Source organism: Budorcas taxicolor, chromosome 1 (assembly GCF_023091745.1).
Source record: "Budorcas taxicolor isolate Tak-1 chromosome 1, Takin1.1, whole genome shotgun sequence".
Lineage (NCBI taxonomy): Eukaryota > Metazoa > Chordata > Mammalia > Artiodactyla > Bovidae > Budorcas > Budorcas taxicolor.
The window spans coordinates 21,403,593-21,421,425 of record NC_068910.1 but is presented as its reverse complement, the minus strand read 5'-3'; the positions used below and the strand labels follow the sequence as shown (position 1 = coordinate 21,421,425).

Here is a 17,833-nt window from a genome sequence, read left to right as displayed (position 1 = left end):
GAGCTAGAAGCAAATCATGCTTTACCTTTAAACCACCAGAGACGGTAAACTTCAAAACACAATGTAAACTATAAATATTATTAAGAGTTAACTTTATGATTACTAATCAACTAAACATATTTTAAAAGGTTTTCTACCTAGTGTTTGTTGAAAATCAGTCTAAGGATTTAAAGATAATATAAACTATGACATTAAATTAATATAAATGTAAACATGTACATTACTGTCTAGTTTGCATTACTGAAACAGAAAACCTAGGAAAGCATGCAGATATATTGCGGTAGGCTAATACACAGTACTATCTAGAAAGATGAACCCTATAGCAGAACCTGAAGCCTCTGACAAACTAAAATGCACAACATTTTACACCGGTGCACACTAGAAACCGCATGTACCCAGTAGAAACCACGACATGTGCACATTAGAAATACCCTGGAATTGTCGCCCGCAGAGAGAGGGCTTGTCAGTCTCTCCCTCCTCCCTCCTCCTATCACAGTGCAACAAGAAAATGGAAAAAACCTGGTACATACTCATCATGCACAATGGTGGGGCCGTCCCTTGTCAAGGCCTCTTCCTTGATGACGTTGATGAGCTCAAAAGTACTGCTGATGGGGGCGTCTGGGTTGGGCCACTTGGGGCACTGGAAATGTCGGACTTCGAGGACATAGTCATCCTGCAACCAGCATGACACGAGTCACAGGTCACCCTTCACTTCACCCCATCTACAGTCTTAACAACTGGGACTTGCTAGCACATAGTACAGACCACTGAAGAACGCCATGATTGCCAGGAGACCCAAGCTGCTCTAAGGAGGAAAGTACTAGGGAGGTCTCTGCCTGACAGTTAACAAACGAGGTTGGTGGTGTGGTACTGTAGTTGCTACAGTTGTGTCTGAATCCTTTCTGATGCCATGAACTATAGTCCTGCTCCTCTGTCCATGGGATTTCCCAGGCAAGAATACTGGAGTGGGTTGCCATTTCCTTCTCCAGGGGAGCTTCCTGTCCCAGTGATTGAATCTGTGTCTCCTGTCCTGCAGGCAGATTCTTTACTGCTAGGCCACCAGGGAAGCAACAAATGAGGGTATCACAGTGAAATAGAATCCTGTTCAGGCAAACATTTTAAGGGACAACAAACTATAAGAGACTTTATATCCTATTCTATCTTATCTATAAAAATAAAAACAAGGAAGGGGAAAGGACATCAGTATTTAATTTACTAAATAAGATAACTCCCCTCTTAACCACTCCATAGAAAGATAGTTAATTACTCATCAAAATGTGTATTTTTTTAAATGTATAGTCTTAATATTATCACCCCTGCAACATATTATATTCTAAGGCTTACATTTCTGATGGCAAAGTAACTATAGAGCTCTAGTATATTGTTCTTATAATCAGGTCAACAAGCCTATTTGTATGCATGCTCAATCCGAGGAACTGCTACATTTCATCCTTCCACCTGGAAAAAGCAAATACTTGATGGCAGCAAAAAAGGAAGTGTGCACATTTAAAATTAGGTCATACTCAAGACGCCTGCCTGGGCCTGTCCTCAGGGTGGTAGATTACTTCACTGTGACTTAGAATCACCCAGGACCTCGGTACAGCTGTTACCAAGGACCTGAGGTTGAGGTTACCTGTGTAGCTTCAAGGATAAAGTCATGGATGATAATTTGCTCTTCATTAGAGAGGCACAGTCTGTCTTTGCTGATAAGGGTAACGGTAAAGGCCTCACAGTTCATGGATTCTTCTCGACTGGGCCAGTACACAAACTCATCTTCAGCCTACAGGCACCAAAGAAAAAAAGAAAAAAATTCTTCTGCAGGGCTGTCAACCATTCGTTCTTGAATTTTCTTACCAATTTCTTATGTTTGCAATTTCCCATGATTCCCAGATCATCTTTTAAGTTGGGTTCATAAAATTATTGATATACACATATTGCATCATGCTGAGGTCAGTGGTTATTGTATTTTATTGTAAAACACAATCACTATTTTTTGGCACCTCTCATCTGTGTTACTCAACCAACCAAAAAGGCTCCTTCTGTAGGGGATGTCTAACCCCTAGCTGAGAAACGCTGTGTAATGGTAAGTGTGAGAATAAAAAAGAAGATATGATCTCCTATCCTATCCATTTTATTATTTCACAGTGGCTTAGTGCAATTAAGATATGCTAATAGTTGTTCTATGGATTATGTTATTAAGAGTTCTACAGTTGACTAGCATTTTCCAAAAGACTTTTTGTAAACATTATCTTATGTACTTTTCTTAATATACCAGTGAGGGAAGGCAGTTTTCATCTACAAAGCTCAGACAGGTCCATAAATAAGCAGGCTGGCTATAAGTATAAGGTGCTTTGTTAAAGGGAAGTTAAACTGTCAATGTTAAGACTTCAAGTCCTTCAGTCTTGAATCAGGCAAGCTTCAAATGTTTATCTATTTTAAGATTAAACATAAATATTCAGTAACAGAAACTACAGTACATAAAATAGATAAGCAGTAACAATTTACAGCTCAGGAAGCAATATTCAAATATCTTGTAATAACCTGTAATGGAAAAGAATCAGAAGAAATAACTGAATCACTAAGCTGTACATCTGAAACTAATACAATATTCAGGCTTGATACTTGAATTCTTCCCCTGAAAACTATGAAGGCCTAAGGAAAAGATAACCGTTGCCTAGGTTGGAGACTGAGAAATCCAACCATTATGATGAGCCTCATCTCCTTTTTCTCATCAGTTCAAATGGCAAATTATAGTTTGCATGCAATATATAGATTTCTATGGGCATTTTCCTGAAAAAGCCTAGACACTATACTAGTGAAGTCAGAAATAATTCTGAATAATGTTCAAAGCAAGGTTTTGTTTAATCTTACATTGTTGCATTAGAAATGAGCCAACAGTCCAATAAGACTTATCACCCTTTCAAGTTTCAATATAGCTTATTGCCAAGTACATTTTTATTTTTAAAGCTCAGCATAAGGGGAAACAGATTAGCAATCGGGTTTAGTCTATACAAAAGAAGTCTGTAACTGTCTTGGATTTTAATACACTGTGCCCTAGGATATGGAATTAGGACCCTTTTAACAGGTATCCTGGTGGATGAGTGGTAAAGAAGACACTTGCAATGCAGGAAACATGGGTTTGATCCCTGGTTTGGGAAGATCCCCTGGAGAAGGGAATGGCAACCCACTCCAGTGTTCTTGCCTGAGAAATCCCCTGCACAGAGGAGCCTGGCTGGCTACAGTCCATAGGGTTACAAAGTCAGACACCACTAAGCAACTAAAATAGCAGCAAAGACATAATGATGAACAAGGCCTCTCAATTTGACCAAATACACAGATTAAGCATAGGACGGGATATGCCCCTGAATAATCTGACTAGGCCTTAATTTCCATGTTGGAAAAGTGGGAATAATAAAACTATATACCCCAAGTAACTATTATGATGATAATATGAATTAGAAATTCTCTAACTGGCCTACCAACTGCCAAAAGGAGTTAGTAATGGCAATCCACTCAGGTCTTCTTGCCTGGAGAACCCCATGGACAGAGTAGCCTGGTGGGCTATAGTCCACGGGGTCACAAACCCCACAGCTGAGCAACTAACAAAATGGTGGAAGAAAGGCAGAAAAATAGTTTTGAACACAAGACAGTAAACTAGGGAATAATGCCTCAACTTGACAGACTATTACAAAGAAGCAATGCTACTGACTTCAGTAGGAGCTCTGGTCTCATGGGTATTTTGCTGATGGATAAGGCAAAGATGCCTTGGCCACAGTGACTTTTGGGCCATCCACAGAATCATGGGCTTGTAGAGTTACAGTAGTGATAAATAACAAAGCAAACAAAAAATGCAGAGACATTATCATGTCTGACTCCTTGCAACCCCATGGGCTGTAGCCCACCAGGCTCCTCTGTCCATGGGATTCTCCAGGCAAGAATACTGGAGTGGGTTGCCATTTGCTCATCCAGGGGATCTTCCTGACCCAGGGATCAAACCCAGGTCTTCTGGATTGCAGGCAGATTCTTTATCGACTCAGCCAGCAGGAAAGCCCTTAGGAAACACTACATCTGACTTTCCACCTCTGAGCTATGAGCGCGGATGTGCAGGATTCCAGCATCGCCTCCGTGGCCCAAGACCCGGAAGTGGCAGGCCTGGCCCTGCAGCCTCACTGTCCGCACAGCAGACTCACTGGATCCAGGCTCCCACGTGCCTGCCCATGCAAATGAGCTTGTGGGTAGAGCCGTTTTCAGTGGCTGTCCTCTGTTCAGTGAGGATAACAAAACACTGACTCATCCAACAAATGCATGTTTTAACAACCCTAAATGCCTCCAATTTCCATATGCCAAACAGAATAGACCCCTATTGCCAGCTAATTTGAAAATTTACACTCCAGTTTTTAGCTTAAGATTCTCAACTCTGTTGCCATTCTATCACACAGAAGCAGTCTTGGTATTCTGAAGCTGGAGCAGAAAGCGACAAAGTGAAGTTCCTACTGACTGGGCACACAGTCAAACGCATGTCATCAAGACTACGGGTTCAATCACATGCTGTTCTTTCCTGATTAAAAAACTCACTACTCTTGACACTCAAGGAAGCAGATCATTTTTGTTTTTGTTTTTAGTCTGTGTGCTTCCATGTCCTCATAGTAACTTCCGAAGACCCAACTGATTGAAAACTTCAGGCAATGAAAGTGCAGCGGTTACACTTAAACTTGTTTTCATAAACGTGCTCACCCTTCTCCTCTAGGGTCTTACAGACCTCAGGTGTTGTTTAGTTGCTAAGTCGTGTCTGATTCTTTGTGACCCCCTGGACTGTAGCCCGCCAGGGTCCTCTGTGCATGGGATTTCCCAGGCAAGAATACTGGAGTGGGTTGCCATTTCCTTCTCCAGGAAGGAGAAGGTCTCCTGCATTGGCAGGTGGATTCTTTACCTCTGATCCACCTGGGAAGTCTGGAGACCTTAATAGGGAAGGACTAAAGGGAGGAGAAAGAATTAGTAGCTTAGTCGAGGTCTTTAAAAAGCACCGTTATTTTCCAACAAAAAAGCCTCTCCTTTTCTCCTTCCCTGTAACAGATCTGGCTTGCCTATGGAATGAGGGGTAAATGATGATACATTATTAGTACTTTTGATACTGACTTTTTTTTTTTTTTTGGCTAGGAAACATTTCTGTAATGTGGGGTTGGACATAGACAATAACAAAATAAGACAAGTGACTCAAATCATGGCCATAATTATTTGTATATGCCCCTGGGCAAACTAGGTCCCTCAGTTTTCTCAGCTCCTAAAGGAGGTGAAGACTCTTAGTACCTACATCATCAAATTGTAGAAATGATTTAATGAGCTAATACATGTAAAAACAAGGTCATATAATCAATACATGTTGACCACTGCTCATTTGGTTTTCAACAGTGACATGTAGCAACTAAGAGATCAGTGTCAGTTCATACACTAGTGAGGTTGGAAACAGAAGTTTTTTTCAAAACCTTCTGTCACCTACCGTGTACAGTAGAGTTGAGGGGTTCTACCACTAGGAATCAGAAATCAAGGATTGGAGCAGACCTATGAAATGAGCAGTCTACATTCCCTCCCCAGCGGGTGCAGACACTACAGCCCTACTGCAAGGTCATGAATGCATGCGGCCTCACAGGCCCGTGAATGCAGAGCAGGAGTGCCTCACTCACCAAGCTCTGGTTGTCTGGCAGCATGACAATGATCTGTGCATTGTGGTCCCAAATCATCCTCCAGAAATCCTTGGTGGTGTGCGGCAGAGGGTGCTGGGTTATAATAAACTCATTGCTCCTGTAATAGCCCTTTAGTTAGGAAGATGAAGAACCAGCGATTATGAGTGCCTTATTCTAACTCCACGGTAGTAAAACACATTCATGAAATAAGACCAGCATGGTGCTACCCTCACTGAAACAATCCAAAGAGGCTTTCAGTGCACTTGGCTAATTTTTAGACGTACTTCTGCTAACACGTAGAGACAGTTTTCTGTGTCCTATTCACTTCTCATTCCCCCTGCTGTTTTTACTTAACAGTCATTTCAACATTTATTCCAAGACTAGATGGGTGAAATCAATAAGAGGATCACTTCCTTAACAAGCTTGTTTCTTAAGCATTTTTGTGTCCTCATGGATTAGGTATTCTTTGTTAAAGGTTTCCAGATGCAGAAATCTCTCAAATTTTGATATTACACATTGAGAAAGTATCTGAATAGCCACATAGGTGGTGTCTGCTCTTTAGCACTATTTAGTGTAATCGACTTCACGTATAAGTAACTGTTGACTCTCACCATGATATAAGAAGCATTAATGTAGTCTGTTCCTTTCATTCCAGGCAACGGTGCAAGACCCACTCGAGCACGTTCAGCTATGACAAAAAAAAAAACAACCAAACACATTTGCCTTGGTTACGCACACACCATCAACAGCACCTTCTCAGAGTTACCTGATGAGCCAGAGTCCCTTGGCTCCTGTTTCTTTTTAAGACTTACCTATGCTGTTAACCAAGCTAAAACATTATCAGCTAAGACTGAATGTAAAAGGAAACTTTACACGTCCATCTGCACGTGCCCAGAGGGACGCAGGCATTATGCGAATAGCATGCAACTGTGGGAGACACTTTCTCAGCAGGTCACGAAGAAGCTAGAGACGAAAGAGGAGTTGAGGTCACTGTTGACCCCAGTTTGATGTTCCTATAATTAGACCAACATATTGCACTCTGCTCTTCTGCATCCCCTTATCTCTATCTTTCTGTTCAGGAAGCACTTAGAAAATCTTGGCCTTTTTCAATCAAGAGAATCTCTCCATTGATTCCCTAAGTCTGTTTCTACAGCATACACACAATATCCTCTGCTGAGTCCCAAGTTACTTACACGATGGTCACCACCTATCAAGTGTCCTGGTCTCAGTTGACAGGATAACTTATAACTGTAGTTCCAGCTGGACAGATTAAACCAGGACTTTCTATTTTAAGAGAGCATACATGCCACAGTGACAATGACTTTACCTTTCTTTTTAGGGTTTTAAGCGAAGACATGGTGGAAATAGCCTCACTCTTCAATCTCGAGGTGAACTTGAAGCTAGATTTCTTGTCCCATAGACACAGCAACTTCCTGGTGCTGACAGCTGCCCCTCCCATCTGTTCTATTTGTCCTAAGCATAACTTTTCCCCATGGTGGTGGTTGCCTCTTTACCGAACACACAAAATCTCAAGGAAAGAAAAACAGTCAAGTCGAACAGCTGTTAAGATCTTACATGGCACGACTGAAGAGTTTCGGTTTTTTTCTTTGTTGCACTCTTTCTGAGCACTGAAGCATTCCACATATTTTGCATTGCACTGTGTGACCAGCTGAAAGAAAAGCAACATTTTCGTCCTCACTCAAAGGACTATATCTGTACATGTGTTAACTTACTGTGGCAAACATTTTCCAGTATGCACATAAACATCAAATCATACCTTGTGTCCCCTGAACTTAGAATTCTATCTCAATAAAGCTTGGAAAGACAACAGAACAAAAACAAAGCTATAACTGAGAGCATCTGCTTGAAGATCTGGCAAAAATGCCAATAATCAGATAACTGATGACTTTTGAACATTTCTGCACCCTAAGAACACTTTGTGTCTGACTGGTGGTACTTTTCTCAACTGTCTCGGTGGAGTGCGTCTTGTTTCACTTACTTTTAGGCCTTAGGTTTCTTGACGGTGGGCTCTATGTAAGCAATATTTATTGAATAATGTGGACTTACTGAATGACTTCTTTGGATTTACTGAATTAATGTGGACTTTCCCATGCACTCTCTACTAGAATGTATGGGAATGCTCTCCTGCTCTACCGGCTTTACAGCTACACCGTCCAGGGCCCTGGAGGCAGCCTGAGTTTCTGTTTCTTGTGTTTTCTTTCTAGGTAAGTTCTATACCTGTAAAAGAACAAACAACCCGGTCTCCTTTGATGAATTTTTAAAACAAGGTATAAACAAATGTTTCAGGAACAAACGGCAGAATTTTAAAAATACTGGTACTCCACACTGCTATATTTAAAATGGATAACCAACAAGGAGGTACTGTAGAGCACAGGGAACTCTGCTCAATGCTATGTGGCAGCCTCGATGGGAGGGGGGTTTGGGGGGAGAACGGATACATGTCTGTATATGGCTGAGTCCCTTTGCTGTCCACCTTAAACTATCACAACATTGTTAACTGGCTATGCCCCAATAAAAAATAATTTTTTTAACAAAAGAAATATTAATTTTTAGAGAGTTCATTTTCAACATTCAAAATAAGACACTATGTCCTCACTATTAATTAACTTAATGGTTTTTAGAGTGGGTAGGACATTATAAAAGGAGACCTGGAAATACAAAGTTGTTATGACTGAACCTGGTGAAATTAATCTATTTTTCATTTCATATCACTTGTTATCACTTGCTTGACAGTCTCATTTCTTCAGCTGAGATTCAAAGGAAGGTTTCAGTGTCTATGGAAAGTTTTACCATGAAAATGAAAACTGCAGCGATTCATCTCATTCTTTTTATCTTGACACAAAATGAGAAATAGAACAATGTGCAAAAAGGACAGATTTTTAAAGTCTAATGAGAGACTGCTAAATAGGAGGCATTCAGTTACTTTTGAGATGGCTAAGCTGCTCTGACCTTAATTACTTTAATAGTTCTTATAGTCTCTCTTTTCACCTTATTTCACTCAATTCCATATAACCCTAACTGTCTTCACACCTTGTGCCCCTATCAAAGAGAAAGAAAACCCCATTTAGGAAAAATTAACCTTTTTTCTAGTATTGCTTAGTAAGTCTTTTTTAGTTTCTAAATCATCTACTGGGATAGTCTTTCAAAGAGCTCAGCTTTCAAGATAATGTCAACAAACTGCCGTTCTTCATAAGGGTATGATAAATTGGGTCAGAAAGAATACAGGGGATTTTTTTTTTTTGATTGGAACAACTAACAACATATTACGTTATTGTGGCCAGGGGCAAGTGTTTATGTTCAAATAAAGTTGTAAACTGCACAGAAGAAAATATAGCACGGCACTGTCTACTCAAGACACTTACAAACAAGTCGCAGCTTGATTTTCCCATGTATTACATCTCACGAGTACACAAAGTAATCCATCTCAGTCTAAACATTCATGCAAAAAGGACATGGAGCCCTAAACTCAAGGCATTTCTTTACCTCCTTGCTTTCTGCCCAAAGAAATGTATTCAAAGCAGTACCTTGAACTGTTTTTCCAGCCGCGTCTTGCCTCCTACTCCTGGTATGAGGATGCTGTTAACGTAACTGTGCAGCTGACTGGAAGACACTTCCGTCTCCTTTCCAAGAATGGCTTCCAACAAGGCATCGTGGATGAAAATGTACTGCTCCTAAAAGGCAGAGGACATGACGGTCACCGAGGTGAGCTGTGACGAGATACCACCTGTTTCCTGCAAGAAATCTACCTTCAAGGCACTCTTCCCCTGGCAGGGACCTCTCCGTGATTCCCTCAGCACTCACTTCCTAACGCGCCAGAAGCGGCTTGAGGGCAGGGACTGCACTGACGTCGGTTCTGTACGCCACACCATGCTCCGAACACGCAGTGGGGAAACGCATGTTCACTGGAGGGCTTTACAACCATCCTCTCGGGCCAGACAATGTTTAACTCCCAGATCAACGAATACACAGCACTAGGTATAGTGTCCCAGCTCCATTTCACATCCACACAAACGTGGGGAACAAGCAGATAGCCTCGTCAGGACACCTTCCAATCCAAACCCCTGTAGCTTCCTCCCAGCCCTGTCTGCTGACGCTCCTCACCCTTCCGTTCCAGCGCATGGAGACCCCACGGGGGCCGCACAGTCTCTCCTCACCTCAGTCTGGACGAGGTAGTTGCGCTGAGTCCTGATATGCTTCAGGAATCCCAGGACGTTGACTGTGCTTTTGTCTTTTATCTGTTGCAGCATGCTGTCAATGACGATGTAGGTGCCTGTCCTGCCCACACCAGCGCTGGAAGAAAGGCAGACGCTCAGCGAGCACCCCTGCTGCTCAGCCCTGGCATGAACTGCAGAAACCGTCCTCTGCATCTCTACGGCCCTGAGAAATAACCCTGCTGTTCGAGGGACCCGGCGCAGGTGATGACGAATGGAGAGCATCCACAAACGACAAGAGGATCCTTCCTCCCTCTTGAGTCTTGATGAGGAGGGAAGACTACTTCATTCCTTGTATGAAAATAGAGACTATGTATACTTAAATAAAATATATATAAGCGACATACGAGCTTCCTTGGCCTTCCTTGTAGCTCAAGCAAAAGGATCTAAGTCCATGATGCCAGGGAGCCCAAGGCATCCCTCCTGGCAGCCACGTGCCCACACCAGAACCACTCCCGCAGAGGCATCACCTGGCTCTCCTGCTCCCGCAGCGGTTGTGGGGGAGCCCATCGTCCTTTCAACATACGGGCTTTCTGCCCACCTTTCTGCTTTGAGCCCGGTGGGCTCAGTATTGGAAAAGTCCCTGTTGAAAAGGATACTTTCCTTTCATAATCCAGAGGTGGACTCTGGAAAAGCCAGCCTCTTTAATCCCACATCCTAACTGTTATTTCAGAGAAACAAAACATCCTAGGGAGACCCGAGTTCTGCCATATTGAACAACAAACTTCTTTTTGGCAGAATCTCTGCTCCCACCCCCCTAGAAGGTTTCCCGTCTGACACAACTCTGCTGATACACAAGCTCTCTGGTAGACTCTCTTCTATTTTAGTGATTGTAAATGGATTAGCAAAAATGGAGAGTTCTCGAGGCACTCTGAACAGAAGACAGGCTCCAACTCCTGCTGCTCTGTGGGCGCCTATTAGAGGAGCCACCCCAAAGAAGAGCCAAGGAAGCTGTGCAGCCGTGTAAGATACATCACAGAAGCAGCAACATCTGTCTGAACGCCAAAGCCAAGCAATCCAGTATGGCTCAGGAAACTTGAACAGGGGCTCTGTATCAGCCTAGAGGGGTGGGATCGGGTGGGAGATGGGAGGGAAGTTCAAAAGGGAGGGGATATATGTATACCTATGGCTGACTCATGTTGAGGTTTCACAGAAAACAACAAAATTCTGCAAAGCAATTATCCTTCAGTAAATAAATAAATATAGTAAAGGCATTTTTAAACAACCAGCTGAGGTTGATTTCCAGGTGGCTAAGTGTAAAGAATCTGCCTGCCAATGCAGGAGACACAAGAGACATGGGTTCGATCCCTGGGTTGGGGAAATTCCCCTGGAGAAGGAAATGGCAACCCAACTCTAGTATTCTTGCTTGAGAAACCCCATGGAAAGAGGAACCCAGAGGGTATGGGGTCGTATAGCTGGACACAACTGAGCATTAATGTTACTATTTACTAAGGTTGTTTACGGTAGTTTAGAAGGGAAAACAGGCTTTTTATGTGCTTTACAAAGGTATTTTATATAGTACCTATAAGCTCAAAGCCTTTCACCCAGAAAATAAATACTAATTTTTGGAGAAACCCTACAGAAAAGCCATATTCAAAAACTCAATTCAAAAAGCTCCTCAATGTTCTGTGGTGACCTAAATGGAAAGGAAATCCAAAAAACAAGGGATGTATGTATACATATAACTGATTTACTTTGCTGTACAGCAAAAACTAACAAACCCTCTAAAGCAACTATATACTTCAATAAAAATTAAAAACCAAACCAAAAAAAAAAAAACCTCAAAGTTTCTAGTGTGGGAAGTTCTAAACTTGTGTTTAAGGTTTTTATATATTAGGAGCTACCAACAATTGCCTTACAAAATAACACTGGATTTTATCAATAATGAGATGGTGTTATAAAAACTGGAGACTCATCCTCTAAGAGTTCATTCTGTTTCACCCTCACAAGCAGCAGGTGCTTTCTTACTGTTAGAGGACTATAGTGACCTCCTGTAACTCCACAAGTCTCAGTCGTCCCAGTTTGGGGTGGAAGACTCTAGTTCGCTGTCAAACAAAGCAGCGGCAGGCCCGCAGCCCCTGCCCTCCCCAGTCGGGTGGGTCCTCACCTGCAGTGCACCAGCACAGGGCCCATCTCCGGCGTGCGGGCTGCCGAGGACCTCCTCACGAAGGTCAGCACTGGGAGGGCGTACTCCGGAACCCCCATGTCGGGCCATTGCGTGTAGTGGTACTGGATCACTACCCGTTCGTTCTGCCGCCCCTTGGGGTTTCCCTTCTGCCCCTAAGAGAAAGGCAAGAAAGCACATCTTTAAGCCAACAGTGGGCATTCTAGATGAAGATGCTGTAAGGACGGCAGGAATCCCCAACCTCTGTTCTCATTCGCCTTAACTGCTGATATCCTCTCTGGCCACAAATGAGGACATGACCAAGCTGGATGAGATGGCGCAGATACTTCATAGAAGAGAATATGGTTACCTTCTGCACCAAGAATGAATGTTTCATATTTCATTTTTCTGGATCTGCTATCCAAAGAGCTCAGTAATTTGCCTACAAGACTTCTATTTCCTAGGTGCTTCCCTGATGGCTCAGCAGTGAAGAATCCACCTGCCAGTGCAGGAGACACGAGGTTCTATCTCTAGGTCAGGAAGATCCCCTGGAGAAGGGAAAGGCAACCTGCTCCAGTATCCTTGCCTGGGAAATCCCATGGACAGAGGAGCCTGGCAGGCTGCAGTCCATGGGGTCGCAAAGAGTCAGACATAACTAAGGAACTACTTAGCAACTACACAACAACTTCCATTTCCTGACGTCCTGCCCCAGCTCCTCTGACTGTGCGCCAGGACTCCCATTCTTTCTCCACTGTCCAGGCTGATCCTTTAGGGGCTGCAAGGCGTGTGCTGTGCAACCTCCAGGAAGTGTGGGGAAGATCCTTCTGAACCTCCAGAGTCCAAGGCAACAGTCGATTTATCTGTCCCTTTCAAAATGAATTTTTTAGAGTTGTTTTCCTGTAAGTGGCTGAACTTTTTACATTTCAACCACTTTGGTTGACAATCTTCTTCAAATAGATCAGTTTCTGAGATGTGTTCTTTATTACTATTATTACCAATACTTGTAAAATTTACAAATGTTTTTGGTGATTCAGGGTCATTAATCTGTTGACACTCAACACTGTAGGGTGCTTGGCTCCGTGCTTGGATGTCCTTGATTATTAATTCTCCAGTTACCTCTCCTTTTCCTTCCTCATTTTCAGTTCCTACTGTCAGTGTGCAAAACTCCAGACATTCCTGTTTGACATCCTCCTCTGACTTAAGCCATTTCTAAAATAAGAGTAAGTGGGCCACATTTAAATACCTGAGGTGTTTTCATGCCTAATGGATGTTATACTTCATGAACATAAACTGGTTATTGGTTAGCTTGAATCAACTAACAGCTCTGGTGTAGAGAACACAGATAAAGACAGTGCTACTGATCTATATATATAATACTTCTGCCATTCTTGGGAAGAAAGCTACACATGGAAAGGACTGTTAACCTTGGACCATGAATGGGCTTCAGAGCCACTGAAATGGTGTACAAAACCCTGAGTAAACGTGAATTCTTCTGGGGCAAGAGGCAGACAGTTTTATCACATTCCCAAAGATGTCCAAGCCTAGAAAAATAAATGAGGGACCAGTGCTACCAACAGCTGCCTACCTAAGCCTCCAGAGAGTGAGTAACACTCCACACTGTCCTAATGAGCATCTGTCCTGAGTTCCTAGGACCGCTAGAGTCTCAATGGGACAGTGGATTTTCAACAAGAGAAACTGAGAAAACCAGAACGTGCCATTTCCACAAGGGTGATTCTCAGGATGGTAAGAGTTCTTTACTGTTAAATCACATTAGGAAACACGACAGAGTTACATTGGTTTCCTAACCCTGGCACTCTGGGTACTTGTTTTCCTTGTAAATTTTTAAGGGGGAATTCAGGCTCATTTAGCACTCATTTTGCACACTTTGAGTTTTGCAAGCATATTGCAGGGCTAGTATTCCTTGGGACACACTTTGGGAAACAATGCTTTAAAGCTGTCAGAAAATTAGATTTAAAAAGCTAAATTACCAAACAGATGCTGCCATATTTGCTGGCTACCAAAACCTCAGAGGACCTTTTGTCCCTCCCCCCACTCCAAATGAAGCCTCTTTCATGAGGAGATTAAAGAACTCAGTCAGGCCAGTTAAATTCTATTATGTGCTTTGCCAATATCTTTCACACCATACATTGATGTCAATCAAAAGAGTTGTGAAAAAACGTTTCAAAAATACTTAAAAAAAAAAAAAAAACAAGTTGGTTATGAGAGTTGGCCTTGGTCGCACAGTGATTTTCATACTAGTTTAAAAAGAGACGCCCTGGCAGCCCACCCAACCCCTTCAATACCTTTTTCACTTTTGTATTTCTGACTGAGAAACGACGAACAGTATAGCAGGCATGTACTTTTGTGCTCTTCAGGGTGACAATAATGTTTCCATACTCCTCACTGTTCTCTGTGGGCCAATACTGATCACATTTTCGCTGCAAAAAAAGATAAATAAAAAAAGTTGTAAATTATAACTACAATCAATACCACAATGCCACTGTTGGTAATGTGGTTTCAAATAGCACTGTTGAAACACAGGTACTCTCACCATGTGGCTGACTCAATCAGGAATGAATGGGCTGAAGTCCTTGCAGGCAGCTGCAACCCCTGCAGAGGTTAATCTTGGGACACGTGTGGGCTAGCTCATTTGAGGACTGGGCCTAGTATTTGTGACCATCCTGCATCTCATGATGTACTTTAAAGGGGGTCTAAGAAAAGCCCTGTATATTTGACCCATATGAAATGTGGGTAGGATATGCTACCAAGGAAGTCTGAGTATCACTTGGGAGGTTGGCCTGCATTCACAGGTAAAAGAAAGTCTCTTGCGGGACTTCCCTGGTGGACCAGTGGTTACCACTCTGCACTTGCAATGCAGGGGTGCAGGTAGGATCCCTCATTGGGGAACTAAGATCCGATATGCCATACCATATGTGGCTAAATACACGAAGGGGAGAAAAAAGGAAAGTCTCTTCTAACTGTGAGAGCCTGTGTGTTAACAACTGGTCACCAATTCTGACTCCACAAAGTGAGGCAGTAGTGATTCTGAGTAAGGGACTACAGCCTGGAACCTTATTCTATTCCATTCCATTAATTAATTAATATCTAATGTAAGTTCAAGGAGAAGGCAATGGCAACCCACTCCAGTACTCTTGCCTGGAAAATCCCTTGGATGGAAGAGCCTGGTGGGCTGCAGTCCATGGGGTCACTAAGAGTCAGACACGACTGAGAGACTTCACTTTACTTTTCACTTTCATGCATTGGAGAAGGAAATGGCAACCCACTCCAGTATTCTTGCCTGGAGAATCTCAGGGACGGAGGAGCCTGGTGGGCTGCTGTCTATGGGGTTGCACAGAGTCAGACACGACTGAAGTGACTTAGCAGCAATGTAAGTTCAAAATCCAGTAAAGTTAAACTATGACTCACCATCTTATAAAAAAGATTCTCTTAGAGATGGTCGAGGTGTTTAAGCAGTCTTTACTCCCCTGGATTTGAACTACTAGTAGCTCCTCGAATATATAGTGCGTTTCTTCCACTGTCCCTACTTTTGTCTTTCTTCCCCCTGTACTTAGAATGTCCTTCCTTCTCTTTCCACATCTGTGTGACTCTTCTGCCTTCTCTTTCATTGCTTAAATCTCACCTCAAACATTAGCTCTTTAAAAAGTTATCTGTACTATAGAATATGTCCATGCATTTTGCAGCATCCTCCTAATTAATACCTTATTCATCTTTTTTTAAAGACTTTTATAAATGTATTGTTAATCTATTTGAGAAAGACAGATTAACACCTAAAGATACCCTGTTCACCTTGATCATCATGTTGAATCCACTCTGGTAAGTGACCACTTTCCTGGCATGGTGGACACTTCTCATTTCTCTAACTCGTCTGGCCTTATCAAGTTTCTGCCCTACAGCAGACACTCCACAAGTAATTTTTTGAATGCAGGTACATGAGTAAAAGTTCTTACTCTTCCTTTTTCCACAAGGTTCGTAATCATGACAATGATTCCAGTGTTTTGTTCCCAAATCATCCTCCAGAAATCTTCAAACGTGGACTTTAACGGTCCCTGGGTGGCGATGTAGGCTTTCGCTTTGTTGTAACCCTTCAAAGATGACACAGCACACAGTGAGATGAAAGCAGTGCCACAGACCGGTTAATAATTCAAGCGCCTTCCATACTGAGTAGTCTGTGTTTTTCATGAAAGCTCTGTGCAGTACGGAAACACATTCAACCGTCTCAGCAGCACTCTTCATTTATCAGAAACAAGTTTAGGAAAACATTTCTGACTTACATCGACATAGTTTGCATTAATGTAGTCGCTGTGCTTAGAGTCTTTTCCTGGTAAAGGTCTTAACTTCACTCTACTGTGATCATCTATAGAGGGTAAGAAAGCAAAAAAAGCAAAACCAAAATGTATGATTCAAAAACTAGCAGCATTCTGAAGCACACAACAAAGCAGAGAGGCAATGTGGCATCTCCCAGAGGGCCCTGGAAAAGCTTCTGGCAGACGAACCACTAAAACACTAAAGCTTCAGCATTGGGACCCCTCTCCATATCACGGGGACACTTCCACCACATGCTCTGAGCTGCGAGTGCTGATATGCAAGAAATGCAAATAGTGGTCCTTATTAGTTCATGCAAAACGATTCAAGATGCAACCGTCTGAAATTCCCTTATCCTACATTTTAAAACGAGTTTCCAAGATCTTTCATTACCTCTGTTCCATCCCCTCTCCACTGATAGATATAAAAAGGTGATTATTATCTCAAGTCCAGAACATCAATTTTTAGGAGATGCCACTCAGCTGGACTCCCCACCACCCCAGCAGACCCTGAGAAACTGAGGGAACGGAAGCTTGCTTCTCAGAGTAATCTCAATGCAGGCATCTGAAGTCCATGATCAGATTCAAGACCCACTTAACCTTTGCCTATGAACAAAGGGTGAGTGCTGATATGTGCCTCTGGTTGTCCAACAGAAGGAGTTTGTATTTATAAGGTAACAAACAGAAGAAAGCTGAGGTCATACTTTTTTTTTTCCCCCTAGCTAGAAAGAGAATGGGCAAAAGCTGATTTACATTTCTATTTATAATCATGATCATAAAAGGCTAGTTCGAAAGGAAGTCCAATGAGTGGATTAGCGTGGACATTACTGACCTCAGACTACATCATGCACTTCTGGAAACCCTCCACATTCTTGAACTCTGAACTGCTTTTGTGCTGAGAAACGCACAGACGCAGTGAATCTAAACAGGGGCTGCCTGTTGAATCTAAACAGGGGCCCCACATGAAAATATTCTCTTAAGGCATCTGGATTCAAACTCTTTGTAGCATTATATTGTTATTTCACAGACTGACAAGTAAGAACACACACTCAAGCTGTGTCCTTCATAGTCAATCAAAAAGGTAAAAGACTGGCTAAAAAAGATAAATACCGGAGGTGGCATACACGTCTGCTTTGAAAGCTGTGATGGTTCCATGAGAAAAGGCTCTTCCTATATTGTGTATCCAGCATATTCATGGACTAATTCTACTTGTTCCATGACACTTCCATGCTATTCTCTGCTATATGAAAGCATTGATATAGGGGAAGACCAAAGTGATGGGTGATGTGCCCAGAATCTGACGAGGTAGCCGAGATAGTACCAAAACCTAACTCTCTGAACTGTGAAAATGAAACACCTAATTTGAATTTGTGAACATTATACGTCAAGTAAACTTGTGAAAATACAAACACATCCAACCAGAAATGGTGGTTTTCTGGCAAAATATGATGACCCTTGAGCACATCACACAGAGTTGCTCTGACTTCCTCTTTG

The 17,833-nt window shown here is 42.5% G+C and overlaps 1 protein-coding gene across 2 annotated transcripts in view; it reads right to left on the bottom strand.

The window, feature by feature from the left end:
* The window catches only part of PTPRG (protein tyrosine phosphatase receptor type G), a 768,800-nt gene that overhangs the window by 15,479 nt on the left and 735,488 nt on the right, over window positions 1–17,833 (bottom strand). For both annotated transcript variants that reach the window (XM_052648333.1, XM_052648342.1), the window contains 11 exons: window positions 16,310–16,392; window positions 15,986–16,120; window positions 14,321–14,455; window positions 12,021–12,193; window positions 9,857–9,992; window positions 9,227–9,373; window positions 7,257–7,350; window positions 6,293–6,369; window positions 5,682–5,810; window positions 1,634–1,780; window positions 531–673 (listed from right to left, as the gene is read on the bottom strand). In XM_052648333.1, coding sequence (XP_052504293.1) covers window positions 531–673; window positions 1,634–1,780; window positions 5,682–5,810; window positions 6,293–6,369; window positions 7,257–7,350; window positions 9,227–9,373; window positions 9,857–9,992; window positions 12,021–12,193; window positions 14,321–14,455; window positions 15,986–16,120; window positions 16,310–16,392 — 1,399 coding nt within the window. The remainder of the gene's footprint in view (window positions 1–530; window positions 674–1,633; window positions 1,781–5,681; window positions 5,811–6,292; window positions 6,370–7,256; window positions 7,351–9,226; window positions 9,374–9,856; window positions 9,993–12,020; window positions 12,194–14,320; window positions 14,456–15,985; window positions 16,121–16,309; window positions 16,393–17,833) is intronic.